This window comes from Bactrocera tryoni, chromosome 3 (genome assembly GCF_016617805.1).
Source record: "Bactrocera tryoni isolate S06 chromosome 3, CSIRO_BtryS06_freeze2, whole genome shotgun sequence".
NCBI lineage: Eukaryota > Metazoa > Arthropoda > Insecta > Diptera > Tephritidae > Bactrocera > Bactrocera tryoni.
Window position 1 is genome coordinate 30,922,591 of NC_052501.1, and position 19,404 is coordinate 30,941,994.

General features: G+C 38.5%; 1 protein-coding gene across 6 annotated transcripts in view; it reads left to right on the forward strand.

Moving 5' to 3' along the window:
* The window catches only part of LOC120771854 (GTP-binding protein Di-Ras2-like), a 137,409-nt gene that overhangs the window by 98,334 nt on the left and 19,671 nt on the right, over positions 1 to 19,404 (forward strand). For all 6 annotated transcript variants that reach the window (XM_040100098.1, XM_040100097.1, XM_040100096.1 and 3 more), the window contains one exon: positions 14,454 to 14,617. In XM_040100098.1, the coding sequence (XP_039956032.1) occupies positions 14,454 to 14,617 (164 nt within the window). The remainder of the gene's footprint in view (positions 1 to 14,453; positions 14,618 to 19,404) is intronic.

Genomic DNA, 19,404 nt, shown 5'->3' on the forward strand with positions numbered 1-19,404 from the left:
ACGTCTACCGGTGATAAATTTTTCAGTTTCTTCTACCCCTCCTGGCGATCTGTGTCAGTATATATGCATGTACGTTTGTTTATTCATGGTTACAATGGTCACCGCGTATTGCAAACCATAGGTAATAAACAAAATTCGAGTGCGAATGATAAAAATTGCAAGCACAACAAAACCGGTAATTTGCAATGCTGGCAGCTCCCGCCGGGACTTGAGGCCAGCATATTACTATACTATTATATATGTATGTACTTGTATGTAAGTGCGCTTAATAAACGATTAACCGCCGCGGACCACAGCGCAGTATGCAGCTGGATTGCATTTAAATTACATTCTACACAACACGAATATACGTGCATGCTTTCTTGTGTTTTAATATAACGGGTGCAACATTTGGAGGTTGACAGATTTTTGCATAGGAGAAACGTTAATGCGGTCACTAAAATTGTCCATAAATAAATTGACTGTTATGTTGGCTGTAAAGTTTGGAGCGCGACCTGGGGGAACCAAATGTCATCCACATCATCATAGGGGTATTCTCTTGCTCTTGCAAAACCCTTGCACGGTGCAAGAATTGCATATATTTCCTCTTGGTGCACCGGCACAACAACAAATACACGCAGAGAATTATTTGCAATGGCTGTAAAATATGTCAGACCAAAACCTATGTATATTTGCACGCAATGTCACGTAAAAATATAATTGCAACCCTGTTTTAGCTGTCATTTTACATAAAGACATATTACGTCGTCAAATTGTTGAAGATGGTAAGTTTTAAATTGATTTTATTATTTCTATTTAAAATATAAAGATTTGTTACAGTTTTTTTTTGTTTAAAATGTATGCACACGGTGCGCCAATTCCCAATATCCATGCATAATAATCATTCACAATAAATTGATCGAATCAGCCGTTCATATATCACTAGATTCTGCAATGGGTGCTCTCGAGCCCTTGTATATTTCGGTATAGTATTTTTGCAATCTGCAATCTTGCAAGAGCAAGCGAATACCCCTCATGTTTCAACTCAGGCACGAAAAAGTCATTAGTCAGTCCTCATTGACTGCATTATTATGGACGGCTTCATTTTTGAAGAAAGATTGACCCATGATTCCCTCTGACCATAGAGTAGACCAAACAGTGACTTTTTGTAAATGTAACGGCGTCTCAACAATCACTGTGGATTATGATCACCCTATATGCGACAAGTTTTCTTCATTAACATACCCTTTCAACCATTCAGCTTGTGAAATTTCATAAGCCCCCAAACCAAGACCCTTACATAAAATCTTCATAATGTGGATGGGCACAGCTCCATTCTTATTTAGTTCGGTGCGACGATGGATGAACCCTTTCAGGTCTTCTTCGATAATCTGCACCAAAGCAACATTAACGTCTTCGTTGCGCTGAGTATGAAGCCTTTGAATATACTCTCGCTTAAATCGCGAAATTATTTAATTAAAGAACCGAATGTAGCACGCAGTATGCATTTTGTATTTGAAGCGATTTTGTCGCGTTACAGGTAACACGCAATGCAATCTGCCACCTCAGCAAACCAAGTTTTTAATCCTCAACTCTGCACGGTGCCGAGCCGACATCAAAGTTAATGGCACGATGGTGGTAATTGATGCGGCTGATGGCACTGCGGTGCTGACACCGATATAACGGTGTTCATGCGCCTAATTTACAATATATTTTCGGCACAAATTGCCGATTACAAACGATCTCTTTGCGTACAGCAAGCAAAGTTAGTGTTTGTGCGGTTACTTGACAGCGGCGGTGATGGCGCGACACACACAGCTTTCAGCTCTATATTGGCCTTTATCACGTTACGCAAATAAATAAAAGCCCGCATGCAGAGAGGGCAGAGAGTGGCAAATATTGGTGCACACACGCACACACTTTTTTCCATTGGTTCACAGTCCCAGTGTGGCCACCAATTGGCGACGTTGCATGTGCATTGTTGCACGTGTCACACGCTATGCTATTTTACCGTTATATACCGCCAGCAACTTTTAATCTGCATTGTTGTTATTGCAATCTGGTTCTTTGTTGTGTTTCCATCCACACAACCTATCTTTCTCTTGAAACCGATAGTCTTGAGTTCGCTGACTGAGCCCTCAAGAAGATTGAATCGGGTGTCTACATGATTAGACTGGTTTGGATGCCTAGCCACAGCGATATTGCAAGAAAATCTACGTAGGCAAGTTTATTGGAAAAGGTACTTCAGTCTCAATAACTACGGAATGACAACGGGTAGAAGCTTCGTTGGCATCTTGTGATTTTCTATTGAACTGTTGGGCCTCAGACCAGCTGTGCAATTACAAGGTCTTTCTGGCCCAGGAAAGGGTGCCTAGAAAACACTTCGCTCTCATCTTGGGTCACCTTTCAATGATTGTAGTATGTAGTAATTCTAACTACAACCCCTTTTGGCCGTCATGTAGTAAGACTGAACATCTTATCACTTGCTAGCAGCATTAGCTGTTTGGAAGAAGTTGAGTTAGAATCAACTCAACGTTTATTCCTCGAAAGTCTCGCTTTTGCTAGATCAGAGCCAAAACGCTTCGCATATCTTACTTTTAGATATCCAAAAAACAAAACTTCTTAGCAGATTTGTGACAGCTACTTCTTATTAAGGCTTCCTTATATTAAGTAAAGTTTTCTAAAAACAACAAAAACCATACCATGTTTGGAGTAAAGAGAAATACTGCTGCCACCATTGAAAATTTTCTAGGTCATACACCCAATATTAGTCAATTATATGGTAGGAATAAACACTTATGCCTCGAGGGCTTAATGCAAATATTAACTTCACTAAATAAGAAGTAATCGGCTTAATACTCGCTAGACAATGCTCTACGTTCAAGCTATAACTTGAATAAAAATTGCGATATCGGAATAAAATTTTGTACATGTGTGTTCCCTGGTACTTAAGAGGCTTGGTATTGCAGATGGGCGTAATGGATTAAATCCCAAGCCATACCACAACTAAGCATTTAATTTAAGCTAGAAAACCATAATTTGGAGCAGTGTATCGCATTAACTAGGGGCACTAGTGGGCTAAAACTATTTTAAAATTGTGCGTGAACCCGCAGAATAACTCTTGCCAAAAGGTGATACTACGAACTGAGTAAGCAATTGAGAAGAACCAAATACCAAATTCTACAAATTACTTATCACCCCTATCCTGCTATATGGTGCATGGACGATGACAACATTTGATAAGTCGCCATTGCCAGTTTTCGAGAGAAAAGTTCTGCGGAAGATATTTTTTCGACCTCGGAATGACTCGGAGGGAACACTCATTTCGGAAACATAAAAAAGTTTGGAGTAAACTATGCACAAACTCAAACTTCAGACACTCCAGGCGTTCCAAAATTGTTCCTAATAGTCTTCGAAACAGATTTCGAAATATGCCACTTATTCATTGAACTTTAGAACAGCATCTTTATAACTAAGGCAACAAAGTAAATCATTTCGTTGAACCAAAAATATTTATTGAATTTTTCGATACAACAAAAAATAACCGAATGACCTTTAACATTGTAATAGCTTGTAGATTAAAAAAAATCGCTTTCGCAGCATACAAAAACTACAACAACAGCACAAACACACTGTGACTTTGTTTCGCGCTTGCATTCTGCCTGGCCAAGCGTGCTTTTCGGCGTTGAAACGCTGGTAATTGTAGCATCCCAGCTGACATATTGTTGTTGACATGTTAAAAATACAAAACCACAGGTTCAATAAGAAAAAACGAAAACTCATAACAGAAGCAACGACGTCAACGTGAAACAATTTTTGTGCACGAAAAAGTAAAAAGTAAAATTATAAATACAACGTGTGAAAAAATCGCACACACAGGTCAGAGAATGCAACCCATACACACACACGAGCAAACAAGCAAGCGAGAATGAAATACAATAATAACAACAACAGAAAATCTTTCACTGTGTTCTCTTGCGTGAGGAAAATGTGGAAAAAGCCAATTTGTACGAAAATCAATAAGTGTGGCTCTGTTTATTTTCGCGCAGTGTATTTTATACCAGTTTTTTCAGCTCTTCACCCCACATAGAGTGGCGTCAAAATTTCAATTGAACTGACAATTTAGCCAGCTTATAAAACTCTGTCACTGGTGTGAAATTTTGTTTAGCCGAAAAGCGAGCGCATTCGCTTAAAAATGTTCGCGCTCGAAACTGCTGGTGAACACGAGCTATAAATTTTGTTTAATAATATTTTTGTGTTGCGTTGTTTTCCATTTCACATTAATATTTTATTGTTTAGCTTCTAAAGTGATTATTTTTGCAGCTTCATGCTGGCAAAATTCTAAATATTTTTATTCAGCAAAAATTTTTTTATACTCTCGCAACAAAGTTGCTAAGGAGAGTATTATAGTATAGTATAGTATTACATAACGGTTGTTTGTAAGTCCTAAAACTAAAAGAGTCAGATATAGGGTTATATATACCAAAGTGATCAGGGTGACGAGTAGAGTTGAAATCCGGATGTCTGTCTTTCCGTCCGTTTGTCCGTCCGTCCGTCCGTGCAAGCTGTAACTTGAGTAAAAATTGAGAATGATTGAGAAAATGATGAAACTTGGTACACGTATTTCTTGGCTCCATAAGAAGGTCAAATACGAAGATGGGCAAAATCGGCCCCCAGCCACGCCCACAAAATGGCGAAAACCGAAAACCTATAAAGTGTCGTAACTACGCCATAAATAAAGATATTAAAGTGAAATTTGGCACAAAGGATCGCATTAGGAGGGGCATATTTGGACGTAATTTTTTTGGAAAAGTGGGCGTGGCCCCCGCCCCTACTAAGTTTTTTGTACATATCTCAGAAGCTACTATAGCTATGTCAACCAAATCTCTACAGAGTCGTTTTCCTTCAGGCATTTCCATATACAGTTCAAAAATGGAAGAAATCGGATAATAACCACGCCCACCTCCCATACAAAGGTTTATTGAAAATCACTAAAAGTGCGTTAACCGACTAACAAAAACATCAGAGACATTAAATTTTATGGAAAAAATGGCAGAAGGAAACTGCACCCAGGCTTTCTTTAAAAATTGAAAATGGGCGTGGCGTCGCCCACTTATGGACCAAAATCCATATCTCTGAAACTACTAGACCGAATTAATTTTATGGCTTAATTATGAAATTTTCGGTTTCCGCCATAAGTGGGCCGATTTTGCCCATCTTCGAACTTAACCTTCTGATGGAGCCATACGTGTACGAAATCATGATTGAAAGTCAGCTTGCACGGACGGACGCCAGACGGACGGACGGACGGATATAAAGACCGGATTTTGAATCTACTCATCGCCCTGATGCCTTCTCTGTATAATATATCGACTCTTTTTTAGTATAAACATTATGTGAACCAAACTATAATACTCTCGTTAGTTGCGGAGTATAATAACTTTACATTTAAATTACGGTATTCGCTGAACAATATGTTCTTCTTCTTAATGACCGCTTATTATAGCCGAAACAACAGCGCGCCAGTCGTATCTTCTTTACGCTATGCGCCAATTGATATTCCAAAATGTCCTCGGTGACACCCGAACTTAGGTCTTCCTTACTTGTTCAAATAAGTTTCGTACATTTTTTACTCTAACTGTTGTTTCTAACTGTACAAAGGCAGCCCTGGAATCTAATTCAATTAAAAATATAAATACTACATTTACATTTAAATTAATTATTCGCTGAACAGTTTGCCACCAAGTTTGTAACACCCAGGAGGAAACTTCCGTGACACTATAAAATATATATAAGTGATGCAACCATAGCTAATTTTTCAATAGCCTATTTTTGATAGATCAAGCGTGAGCGTGTCAAGCTGTTATGTTATTTTTGTTCAGCATTGTTTGCAATTTCATCATGGGAAACCTTACGCCTGAATAACGTTTACTTCAACTTTACTACGAAAATTAACGTTCTGTAAACAACGTGTTTCGTGCATTTCGCTCGACTTATGGTCAACATAATTGGCCTGCGCATACTATTCGCAACAGCATCACCTATATTGAGACCCAGTATTCATTATTGGATAACATTAGATCGAACAGACTACGTCCAGCATCCGCAAATGAAAATATAGCAGCCATATGTAGGAGTGTACACGTAGACACGGAGAGTCAATCGCGCCGTTCGCAGCAACTCGAAATTACGTATGGAACAACTTGGCGCATTTTACGCCGAGATCTTAAAATAAAATACCAATTTCGAGCCAAATTTTGTTTAGCGATGAGTCCTATTTCTGGCTGATTGGATATGTAAATAAGCAAAACAGAGCTAACGTTTCATCCAGAAAAAACAAGGGTTTGGTGTTGTTTTGGGTTCCGGTGGAATCATCGGCCCATATTTTTTCGAAATTGATGCCGGTGAGAACGTAAACGTCAAAGGCGACCGTTATCTTGTCATGGTAATCGTGTATTTGATGCCTAAAATTTAAGCTCGTGATCTCGGCGAAATTTGGTTGCAATAAGACAACGGCACTTCTCACACATCGCCACAATCGATGGATTTATTGAGAGAACACTTCAGTGAGCAGTGAACTTCATTTTTTGGGCCGGTTGTTTGGCCACCAAGATCGTGTGATATCCTACATCACGCATCTCATTCGCTAGTTACCTGTCGAAATGCTTGAATGAGCCATCGAAAACTGAACTCATGGATGAGCCCTGAGAGACGTAAACTTGGCCAACATTTGAAAGAGATAATCTTCAAAAAATAAGGAAACAAAGAATATTCTTTGGAATGATAATAAATATTCCCCACTAAATTTGCATTTTCTCTGTTTTTCTTTAATAAAATAGGGAACAGCGAAATGGATTACCCTTTATAAGAGACAATATACTCAAAGTTGTTTAATTCATGAGCTTGACTAAGAAATATATTAAAAGCTTTCGCAAACCTTCTCTAACATTCCATACTCATTCTAACTGAAAACCGTTTAATGAGTTTGACAAAGGCTTTGTTTGAGTGGAAAAGCAACAAATCAGTGGCAACTAGTCTTTAAAAAGCTTTTATTCAATCTATAGCTGACCATCTATGTTAGCACCAGACACAATATTCAAAAATATGTGATGATTTGGATCCATTACCCGCAAAAATTTTCAAATCCAATCTCAGACAAAATATTGCTTCTGAGCCCGGCAATATCCTATCTCGCAACACCCTGACCTCACTTATACAAGTATTTTTCTTCCGGCTACAGTTAAAAAAATAATTTGTATCAGTTGTCTTGATTTGATCTATATTAATTAATAGAGGTTGAGCGAGCAGTTGTCGTTAGATGAACAGCTGAGGGTGAAGTGTTGATAGGAAGTAGCTAACCCTCTGTCATATGTAGAAATATGAAAAGTTTAATGTGATTTGTAGACGCAGTAGAGTTCAATTCTAGTAGTAAGGGGATGATCGAACCGTCAGTCCGACCTATGTTTTGTAAGTATTCGGACCTCGATAACACATTTTAAATGGTTATTGTTTTTGTTCTTGAAAGTTACCTGCAATATTCGTGTTGGATATCTCTTAGATTACTGAATTTCATTTTTTTTAATATAGTCTTCTACAGTTTCATCGGTCTTGTTGATGAATGACACCTACCATTCAAAAAATTGATGGTTTAAATAATTCCAAGTCGCTTCTAACGGACTAGTGGTGATTTGGAATTGCTTTGCGAGGTACGAAAAATCGGGATTAAAAAATTATCAGCAACGAATTCAATAATCACCTAAAATTTATTGAATTTGAAATGACTAAAACCTAAGTTCTGCTGCGAAGAGAAGTCCAGTCTGTCTGGCACAAATTTTTGCCGTAAACATCTGGCCAATTGATAAGCTGTGTACCAAAGCATAAGGTACTCGTACAGCTAACCTTTTTGCATCACATTTTCAACACTGCGCCAATTCGCTTTTGCTGCGAGCGAGCGCAGGCGAAAAGTAATATAAAATCGATGGTCTAATAAAGTTCCTTAAGCACTTGGACAGCTGTTGAATGCTGTGCAAGTAGGCACTACACCCATCAAAACACAAAGAACTTTTGCAAACATTTCCTGTCTCTGTTTTTGTTGTTGGAAATTGCTGCATAGCCACAATTGGCGTGTCAGGTCAGCAACAACCGAAAGCGACTGCAGTGCAACCGAAAGTTTCAAAATCCACTCCTGCATCGATCAGCACAGTCAGCAACGTCGGCAGCAACTTTATGGCAACAACTTTGCGACGCAACGCTCGACGGACTTATCGTTGCCGCTACAAGTCATCGTTGGAGAAGCATTGACCTTGTTAGTAACTTTGTAGGTTATATATTCATATATATTTTCTAAAGGTTTCTAACAAGCCAAGTGAAACGTTCTCGGCCTGGTATAGTACAACACATTTGTTTTGTAAAAAATCGTTTTTTTTTATTTAAGAAGTTGCCTTCGTGGTTGATACTCTGTTTATAGCGACCCTCCATCTTTTCGAAACCAGTTTCGTAGTAGGATTTGTCTTTTGCTACAAAATAGGCCTCAGTTTCGGCGATCACCATTTTGCGGCAATTTCGTTCTCCTAATGGTCCAATAAGGCTACGAAATAGTTGCTGTTTGTGTTCCCTCCTCTTTCAAGCTAGTCAATAAAATTATTAAATGCATCGTATACAGTCTACTCGGATGTCGGTTGACTGGATTTCGGAGTGAAATTATGGAGCCATGTTTTATATGTCACATATCTAAGCACAAGTTCGGCTTCATTATACTTGAACATCTGCAAACACTTCTTCGCATCATCAACTCGCCGTTGTTTTTGGGCAAAAGTTAGCTCGCGTGCACAGATCTTTCTCATAAACAAATATTCGTAATAATATATATGATGTAATGTACATGTTTAGTTCAAATCTTTAGCGCTTCTGCTATCTCGAACAGCTTCCCTTTATGGTCATTCAAAATTATTTGGTAGACTTTTTGAATGTTTTTTCCGGTAACAACCACTTTTAGACGTATCCACGGCGTTCACCGTGTTCGGTGCAAATTTCACCATGTCTATACTTAGCATGCCAATTCTTGATGGTTGATTTTCCTGGAGCAGTGTCTCGTCTTAAGCCAAGTTTTTGCTTCAATGTATCTTCTCTATTCAAAAAGCAATAATTTTTCAAAACTCGAAACTTCTTTTAATCTATTTTTTTCACAATAACAAAAGTTTATTCACTCCAATCGGTATAAATCACAAACTAATGATCCGACAGTTCTCAAATTTATACAAGCGCCTTGTAAAAGTTAGTGCTAACTTAAAATCATATGGATTAAATTCTAGTAGCTCCATCTATGTTTCAGACCGAGGATTTTTCAATTGAATTTTTTGGTAATTATTTCTTTGTATATATGTGTGTGTAGTTCGGTCGACGTTACATTTAGAATTTTTGAACTCGTAAAAATAAAATTGTATCCGTATTTTCATGCAAAAATAAAATGCATGTCAAGTCCACACAGACAAATACACAAGTCATCAAATATTCAAATGCTTAGTACATACTGACGGCTGGTAAAACTTTAAAGTTCGGCAACGGTTAAATATGCAAAATGCTCGGTTTTGTTTCGGAGAAAGTTTACGACTACAACAGCAACATGTTTCCCACAGCGGTTATGTTACCGTAACCACGAATGCATCAGTTTTATTCCCACGGATGATTTGTAAGGTCCGATGTCAAAGACCAATCGGGAAAGTAAAGTTCAAAGACTGTCAACTCTATACTTCAAGCAAGCTTACAGAGCCACTCCAAAAATATTTAGATCTTATCACCACAAGCTCCGTAATCTTTTTCTTGTGAACTTTAATACGTTTGACTATGCCGATCTTGTTTAAGTTCGTGCGGAAGCTTACAGAGATTCAAGAATGCGCCGAGTTTTCCTTATGATCTTGTTTTTTTTTTACCAAAAGCTTCTTATACATTGTTCTCTGCCTAAAACTTTTCACTCAAAGCAACCGAAAGGGCTCCTAAAAATATTTTACCCAGCTATCGGTTAGTTGACATAGCTTCTTTGCATTCCCAGTGCATGCCTAAACAATTTTTTTTAATGACTGCTACACAAAAATAATAAACATTTTTTGAAGAAAAAACATATAAGCTTCAAATTTAATGAGAAATATTTATTATCATTCGAAACAACGTTATTTGGCATTTAATTTTTGAAAATTTCCTCTTTCAAATATTGACCGCGGCTACATCTCAGATCGTTCATCCGTTAAGTCTAATTTCCAATGTCTCGTCCGAGCATTTCGACAGGTAACTGGCAAATGAGACTAGTTTTTCTCCAAAGCCTGAGTCGAAGTGGGGTCGTCCACATAGGCTTAAGAATTTACATATTCCCACAGGAAAAAGTCTAACGTTCTCCTCACCGAAGTGTTCTCTCAATAAATCCATTGATTGATATGATGTTTGGGAAGTGGCGCCGTCTTGTTGAAACCAAATGTTGCCGATATGACAAGCTTCAATTTAAGGTACCAAATAGTCGATTATCATGGCGCGATAACGGTCGCCATTACCTGTTACGTTCAAACCGTTATTTTTTCTGGATGAAATGGCAACTCTTGAATCTCTTCAGGTTGCTCTACGTCCCAAATCCAGCAATATTGCTTGTTTACATACCCATTCAGCCAGAAATGGACCGCTGATCAAACTTTGGCTCGACAACGTCGGATCTTCTTGGAACTTTTCAAGAAGGCATACATCGAAACGATTTCACTTGAGAAGGTCTAGCGGCTTCAGTTCTAGCACAAGCTGTATTTTGTAAGTTTTCCATTTAAGATCTCGACGTAAAATTCCCCAAGTTGTTCCATACGTCAGTCCGAGCTGCTGCGGACGGCGCTCAATCGACTCTTCATATTCCGATGGTCCTCGTGTGCACTTTCAGCTTGACACGATGCACACGTGATTTGTCAAAAAGAGGCTTATGTAAAAAGTACCTCTACTCGGATCACCCGTTACAAATAGTGTTCTTAAATTCTCACATCTTGGAATATTTCATGGCAATTATGTATTTTATTTTTGACTAGTAAATTAAGAAGTACTGAGCTCCGAATTTCAGATCGCCTTTACTAGCTTTATTTTCAGTACTCATGCAATGACTTTGTCTACGCAACAGTTTGAAGTCGGCACTCGATTCCTTCATTGCGCCGTCAATCAACTCAATGGCGGTTGTGGGTAATGCATGTATATGTGTGTGTGTGTTTTCGGGAGCCTCTGGTTAATTCCTACCCATTTCGGTGTTTCGCACTGCCTGAAGTGCCTGCCAGTTGCCAATTTAGCAAACTGAAACAGTTAGTTGCCAACAGTCTTAAGCAGTCACTTAAGTACTTAAATCATTTTCAATGACTTCGTCAACATTCTGCGGCATACATACATACATCTACGTAAGTGGCACGAGCTAGAGCACCGACTGCTGCCACCAATTAGGGAATGGCATACCTTACCTGAAATGTAATTAGCAAAAATATTTGAGGAAGTTATCGAAACAAGTGCGGAAAGCGTTCAAGTAGTAAAACTTGGCAGCACTGATTTGTATGCGTATGTGGATACTTCGAAGTATTACGACAAGTGGTACGCAACAGTGGGGAAAGAAGTAGTATAATTATCTGCAATGTGGGTAAAGGTTGATATTCATAACCTCAATTTGTAGTAAATCTAGATGCCAGTACCTTATTCCGATTATTAAAAATACAATTTAAATGCATGCAATTCGAAACAAATTTACAATTGCTTAGCTACTAAACTGGATTCTCAGCAATAAAAAGTCTCAAAATCGCGTGTGGCAAAAAACCTTTTTAACAGACATTCCGCGACTTGCCACAAAGCGGAGGTGCTATGAAAAAATCCAAAAAAAAATTATGATAGCAACACAAAGTAAACAACTCACTGTAAATCCTTAAAACTAACATATGCCACAGCTGTTTGGCAAGAGATAAACACCGTTGGTACTAGCTAGACTCTTGCCTCCCTATATCTATGTATATAAACATATATATCTGTATGTATTGGTACAATGGTGCAATGACGTAAGGACAGCGGGATTAACAACAAACGCTATAGTTGTCAGTGAATACATGAGTGATTCCATAACCGGTGCTGCTTCGTTTCACTTTTGTTCATTTCCGCTGGCCTCCTTTTAGGCGACCCAAATAATAATCGCCAGTTTTCGATTGGCGGTTGTGTAGTTTTGAAGGCCGACTGTGACGGCACGGAACTGCACAAGTATGAAGCACACCTTAATTGTAGATAAATAGTCCGAGTCTTAGTTGATTTTTAAACAGACAATGCAAGGCAATTAGATATAAAAGAACTTTCACAAGTAATATGAATTAATGAACTTTTGTGTTAAAGATATTTTGGCACTAAGTGCCTTAATTTGTTTACAACTTGTGAGACTGTCAGGGTTTTCAAACATACAAATTTTTATCAGTGATACTTTATAATTTATTTAAAATATAGATCGTAGTAGTTTCTTCTAAACAACAATGTAGAAACTTTATCTGGCAGGGATATTGTATTGTGGGCATTAATAGTTTTAATAGATTTAAGCCTTTAAGGCAGATGCAAGGGTGTTCTTAAAAGTGAGAGAATATCGTAATAAGTACCAAATCTGCTGAAGGATGAAAATCTTGCTTCAAATTTATTCCATTGTCTCTTGAATAAAAGAAGCGACCTACTTAACAAGATACCAACTTATAAACTTAGGCAGCGACGCCTATTCGGCGAAGCAAGTTAAGTTAGTAACCTTCTTTACTTTTAGTCTTACTAATTAATCTTACTTCTTTCTTGCTAAAAGGGATGGACAAGATTGTAGACAACCACATAAGATACAAGGCGCAGAAAATTGCATCCCTAACACTGCTCTTACGGCTTAAACATCAAATTCCTAAGCTTCCCATTAGACTGACCCTTACGATGGCATAGGCATGTGAAATTAACATTGTCGAGAGCCACTAAGGCATCAGGTGGCTATATATCATGATCGTAGGGCCTATTGTCACTTATGGAACGGTTTCTTAGACATCGAAGGCAACGCAGTTTTCGATAGGTCTTCAACTATCGAAGCAGCAAAGACTCAATGTCGATAATGTCGTCTCAAAAATAAAAGCCTTGGGGGTAGACACGCCACAGTGTTACGAAGAGGGTAAACTTCACAAAGAAGTTTAAACTTACTTTCGGCAGTAAGGCGGAGTGGAGTAATTCCACTGACGGCTTGAAAATACCAGAGGCATTGGATCAGGCATTGCGCGACCGAATACCAAACTATCCACACCAATGGAATTTTTTCCAAGCACCTTTCAAGCAGAAGTGCAATAACTCAGTGCGCAGAAATCAATTTCCAACGCAACTACCGCAACCAGTGTAACGATATACTCAGGGATTGTAGGCACTGCAGGCTTCCGAAACACTTGTCCCACGTGCAACTGCCGGTTTTGCGACATGGAAACGGAAAATTCGTAGTACCTGAATCAAGATTGCTCAGCAATTTGTAGAAGCAGGCTCCAGTCCCTTTGATCTATCTACGTGGACAGAGATGACGTCACCACCATCGCGCCCAGCAAGCTCTTGGAATGGTTCAGAGTGCTAGACCATATTAGTCCATAGGTCGCAGTGCAAAACCTCGATTATTTTCTACCTATCTGCCTTTAGTAGAGATTGTGGGCATTACAGCATGTGCTCAGTGCATCCAACTTAACTTGCAAGTTCATTAGCCCACAGACCACACACTCCGATAACATCCCTTGGTTAATATACGGCAGATTCTTAGGTTAGGTCAGGTTAGATGGCTGATCCCTCGACGTGGCGGAAGGATCTCACTCAGATTGTTGTCCAGTTAGAACTCCCATTACAATTAAAAGGTGAACCTTCCTGAGAACGAAGAACTCTCTAGACTTCTTCCGATTTACCCAGAGCCAGAAGGACCTTGCGAAAGCATAGCTGGCGGTAGAAAAACTAGATAACTTTAGTCAAAACTGAAAAAGTCAATTAGCTGGAATATGCGAGTATCCGCAAATAGCAAATTATAATCGAAATCTTCAGAACACGCAGGAGTTGGCTATTCGCAGGAAAAATTACTGCCTAGAAGAGATACAGGATCCTACTATGTATGAGAATATGCTCTTAATGTGTGTGAGATTTTCATAAGTTTCATTTTATTATGGATTCTCTAATTCAATCTATATTCTTGGTAAAAAATTCATTGGAAAATTTTTTATACCTTGTAAAGGGTATATTAAGTTTCTCATGAAGATGGTAAGCCCAGAGAAGAACATTTAAGACCCTATAAAATGTATGTATAAATGATCAGCAAGACAATTTAACATTAACATTTTTTCCTGTTATTAACTCTTTTATGTCAATAAAAAAATTATTTTGTAATTGTGTACTCGTGAGGACTGTCCTCCTTGAACCCCCATTTTTAATCAGTTACATTATTTTCTCACTTGCAGAGCGAAAGTGCTGGAGTGCTCTGCCAAGGAGGATCAAAACGTGACTGACCTGTTCAAAACGCTGCTGTCTCTATCGCGATTTCTGCCCGTCGGGAGCAATAATGACGGCACAAGTGGACTCAAGCGACGCTCTTCGGCATATGTTAGCGCATCGTCAAGTAGAAGTAAGTACTCTCACTCAAAGCCAAATTGACACAGCACAAGCAAACTGAGCGTGCTTAGCAAAGACAGACGAACAGCACCAGCGGAGATATTAGTGGTATGTAATGGGAAAAGAAGAAGGGTGCAAAAGACACAAGATGAAAATTAAGCGAAGATTAGTAAAATTAAATTCAATTGCAAGTGGCACGCATTAGTCACTTGCTTGTCGACCTAGATAGCCTCAATGGTACCGTTGTGTATTTGTTAGTGAGTACGGCGGACCAGTAGCAACAAGCAACCACTTAATTGCAACCGTGTGTATTCGTTCTTTAAGTAAATTATGCTTCTTCTCACGCTCAGCGTGTCATCTTACAACGCTTTCCGTGTGGCAATATGGAGGCGGTTTTCTGGCTGGTGCCGTGTCTTCCAATTGCTGATTTCACTTTAGCTGCTTTGACGTTACTATAACATTAATACCATTATGCAAATTAAATTAAATTCACTCCACTCTTTTACTGAGCAATTTTTTTTATTTAGCAATTTCGAAATCAACGAAGAAAATGTGTGTGTCGATCCTTTTTCACGGGTCTTTTCCAAGATTTGGCACATAGTGAATATCTGGTAAGTTGTTGACTTTCCAGGCCTGAAGCCACATTGATAAGGTCCAACCAGTTTGTTGGCGGTGGGCTTTAATCTTTCACACAGAACCTTATATGCGATGTTGAGGATGCTTATCCCACGGTAGTTGCTCCTTATAAGTTCTTTGCCGCCGTATTTGAATAGCTCGGCAAGCATTCCATCGGCCCCCGTCCGTCCGTCCCATCGTCATCAATTGAATAATTGGGTTCACCATCTCTTATGCTTTTAGCTGGCTTGAGAAGTGTTCCATAATTTTAGTTTGCTCTGGGTATTAGTCACTAGTTTTCGAGAATTATTCCTGCCGGCCAGCTGTCAAGCTCTTCATACTCACGCATTTTGGCCTATAAAACAGTATCCCCGAAGCAGTCGTTTGAGTTCGCTGAATAGCCAGAAGCCATACAGAGCTAAATCAGATGAATACGATGGTTGCGGCATGATATTGGTTGAAAATTTGGCGAGAAACTCACGACAAACCATTGCAATATGCGACTGTGCATTATCGAGGTGCAAAAACCTAGAGCTTTCCGTCCATAATTCCGTCTTCTTTTTACAAATAGCTTCGCCCAAACGACGAATAACACTCAATTAGTATGCCTTGTTGACAGTTTGATCGGTCTAAAGGAGTTCGGTGTACATCACACCTCAATAATTGAAGAAAACTGTCAACATAAACTAGATTTTTGACCTGCTTTGGCGTGTTTCGACTCACCTTTGCCACTATATTCGGCCGACGATTATCTGTTTCCATGTCATAAGCATAGATACAGAGCACATCTCTGACTAGTAACCGTCAATCGCAAATGCGTCAAGAGGTTCTTAATATCCTAGAAATTAAAAAAAAAAATGCCAATCTTTTGTTACCAAGGCTTTATTACTTTTCTCAGACTGAGTCATCATATTCACATCATTTGTCATATATCCGCATTTCACATGCAATCTGGGAACTTATATTCTTTAACGTACGAGGTGTTTTCAAAAATTAACTAGAATTTTTACGACATTAATGGTGTGGGCTGTAAAATGGTCCCCTTTCGATATTATGCAATTATGTTAGTGCTTCCGCCAATCGTAAAAACACTTCTTAAACTCGATTTGTATAGCCGATAGCACTTTCAGCGATATTCATCAATATTGTAAAAAGGTCTCTTTATTTTTGGGTATAGAAAAAAGTCACATGAAGCCATGTCTGGTATGTGGAGGCTAAGGCATTGTTACAGTATTGCTTTAATCCAAGAATTCACGAATAAATTACCTGATCCATTTCTTTTAACAAACCTAAGTCACCAAGTTCATGAAAATACGTCTAACCTTAGCAGCTATTACAGACAAAGTAAGCAATGAACACAGCATTTTCACGTACTTCAGAGACGTGTATATCAACATGAAACAAAAAAATGACAATTCATCTCTCTTAAATTTATTGTTAGAATTCTCGTTATTTTTCGAGCACACCTAATAGGAACAAACATTTCATTTCCAGCGATTAATTTAACTCTCATACATAAGCCCAATATAATTTCGCTCTTCACTACACTGCATCTGAAGAGACCTAAAAAGTTACAAGCATTTCCATGATGTTTTCACCTTTATTCATATGGACAATTCGCATCGCTTAACCAAGCACCAGCAGGCACCAGCCGGCCGGTAAAACTCAAACATTTACACCGTTTGGTAAAGCATTCACCGCTGTCACAACGCCAAAATCTGCTCCGTAGCCTCCGTTCCTCGCGTAGGTCTCTGGTATTCATTTCAACTCTCGCGCTTTTGTTTCCTCCTCTTTCCCTCTCCTCTTTAATTCATGTTTTTCATATTTTCTGTGCCTGTGTGATGGCTGCAGCGTCTGTAAAGTTGCCCCACAAATTCGACGGCAGCGAATACAGCGCCACGAGCGGTTATAGCACCGAGATCCACGACATACATAGATGTGTGCGGCTGCAAGAGGTACAAAGGTTGCCATAGCATTTCCAGTTGCCACCAGAGTTCAGTATGCCACTGCTTTCGTGCGTTTCTTCGTATTTTCTTTGCGCCTTTTACTTTTACACCGCCTTTCATGGTCCCAGTGTAGCACCTCTCCACCTTTTGCACTACACTGCACTCTGAGGTTCCATTTTTCACCACATTTTGCTTCACATCGCTGCTACTGCTTCTTCTTCACCCTCTACTCTTGTATTTACCTGTAATTTGTTGTTTTTATTGTTTGCGTTTATTGCTACGCTTGCAACTTGCCATTCATTAATTTGGTGTTTTACTCTGTGTGTACCGTTGCATGCAACCTGTAGGTACAGTTATTTGGCGGTGTTGTTTTGTCGCAATTTCAACTATAACAACATACAAATATGTATATTTTCAGGGGCGGTTTGATAAATCAGAATTAAAATGCAACTCTGCAGTTCTCAAATGCAACTAAACTGCTGCCACATTTTGTGGGCAGTGAATTGTTAGGTAAAGCATTTTATATTTTTTTTCTTTTCTTAACTTAATTTGCGAAAATTTCACCAAAGAGCACATTTCATACACCTTTTAGAGTTGCCTTGTATTTTAAAAATGTACTAATAGTTTAGTAGAAGCTCTCTTTAGACCCTGTCAAGCAATCGTATCACTCGTCTCATAATATACTCTAAATTCTTTCATAAGTTCATCTTAAGTTTACATCAGTTTCTGAGAATTTTCAACTTACAACTTTGACCTTGGGATATACTTGTATGTCCAAGTGCCAATAAGACAAAGAACCGCTCAAAATAATTACAATAGTGCTGCCATTCAGGCAAATGTTGCTGAAGACCGCAATTTGTCGATTCCAAGTCGCTCTCAATAATTGAAACTATCTCAAACAGCAATCTGGCGGATTTTGAGAAAGGATTAAAGCTTGCATCCATATAAAATTGTTCTCACTGAAGTACTCAAGCCATTGGATTACCGTGAACGCTGTGAATTTGCTGACTTTGCCTTAAAAAAACTTGAAAGTGATAATGATTTTTTTAATAAAATCATATTCTCTGATGAGTCTTACTTTCATCTGCGGTAAATAAATAAAACGGTCGATTCCAGTGCGAAGAAAATCCACAAATTATTCATGAACAATCATTAATTGACAATCTGTTGTGGGTTTTGGTCCAGTGGTATCATCGGTTCGTACTTTTTTTCGAAATTATGCTGAAGACTCAATTAGTGTCAATGGAGAGCGGTATAGATAGATGGTAACCAACTTTTTATGGTCCCAATTAGAAGAAGCTGATCTTGACAACATCTGGTGCCAACAAGCCATGTGCCACATGGAACGTCAGCAACCGAATTATTGCGAAAATAGTTTGGAGATTTGATTATTTCAAGAAATTATGACATTTAATGGCCTCCAAGAAGTTGTGATTCAACACCATTAAACTACTTCCTGTGGGGTTATTTGAAGTCATTGCTTTTAGCAATAAACCCGATTCTCTTCAAGTTTTTGAATTTGTTGTTCGTGACACACGACTAGATTTAGTGGAAAAAGTACCCGAGAATTGGGTTCATCGAAGTCGTTCTTTCAAGAAAAGTCTTGGAGGCCATTTGAATGATTTTATATTTAGGTCTTGACTGTATCGATTATACTTCACATTAAATAAAAAGCAATTGAATTTCTTTAACAATTAGTGTTTTTTTAAGAAATCATATCACTCTTATGTGAAAACCCTGTATATATAATCTGCGTTACAAACTATGTTGATTTAGCCGTGTCCGCCTGTCTGTATATAGTCGAACTAGTCCCTCAGTTTTTGTGATATTGATTTCAAAATATGCTCACGTCTTTTTTTCCCAAGTAGCTGTTAGTTTATGGGTACCTTTAAAATCGATCTACACTATATAGCTGTCGTACCTTCAAAGCATAAGTGTATTTTCCGAATAAAGTGTTTCAGATCAAATCGAATCACTATAGCGTCGGTGCAAGCTAAGCTAACGTTTTTTTTACTTTTTTTTCAAAAGCGTAGTTCTGTTGTATACTTTAATCAAAGGTACAAGTTCAAGCTTTGCACCAAAAGTTTTGAACAATGGTTTTTCAGAACTCTTTAATAGATTTTGTATATGTATAACTCTACTAAAAGGGCTCACGTGCCTTCATCTTACCGTTTACCTCTTAATGGCAATCTCCTTAAGCATTTGTCAGGCTTCAGCATTACCTCTATCGACTTATCTA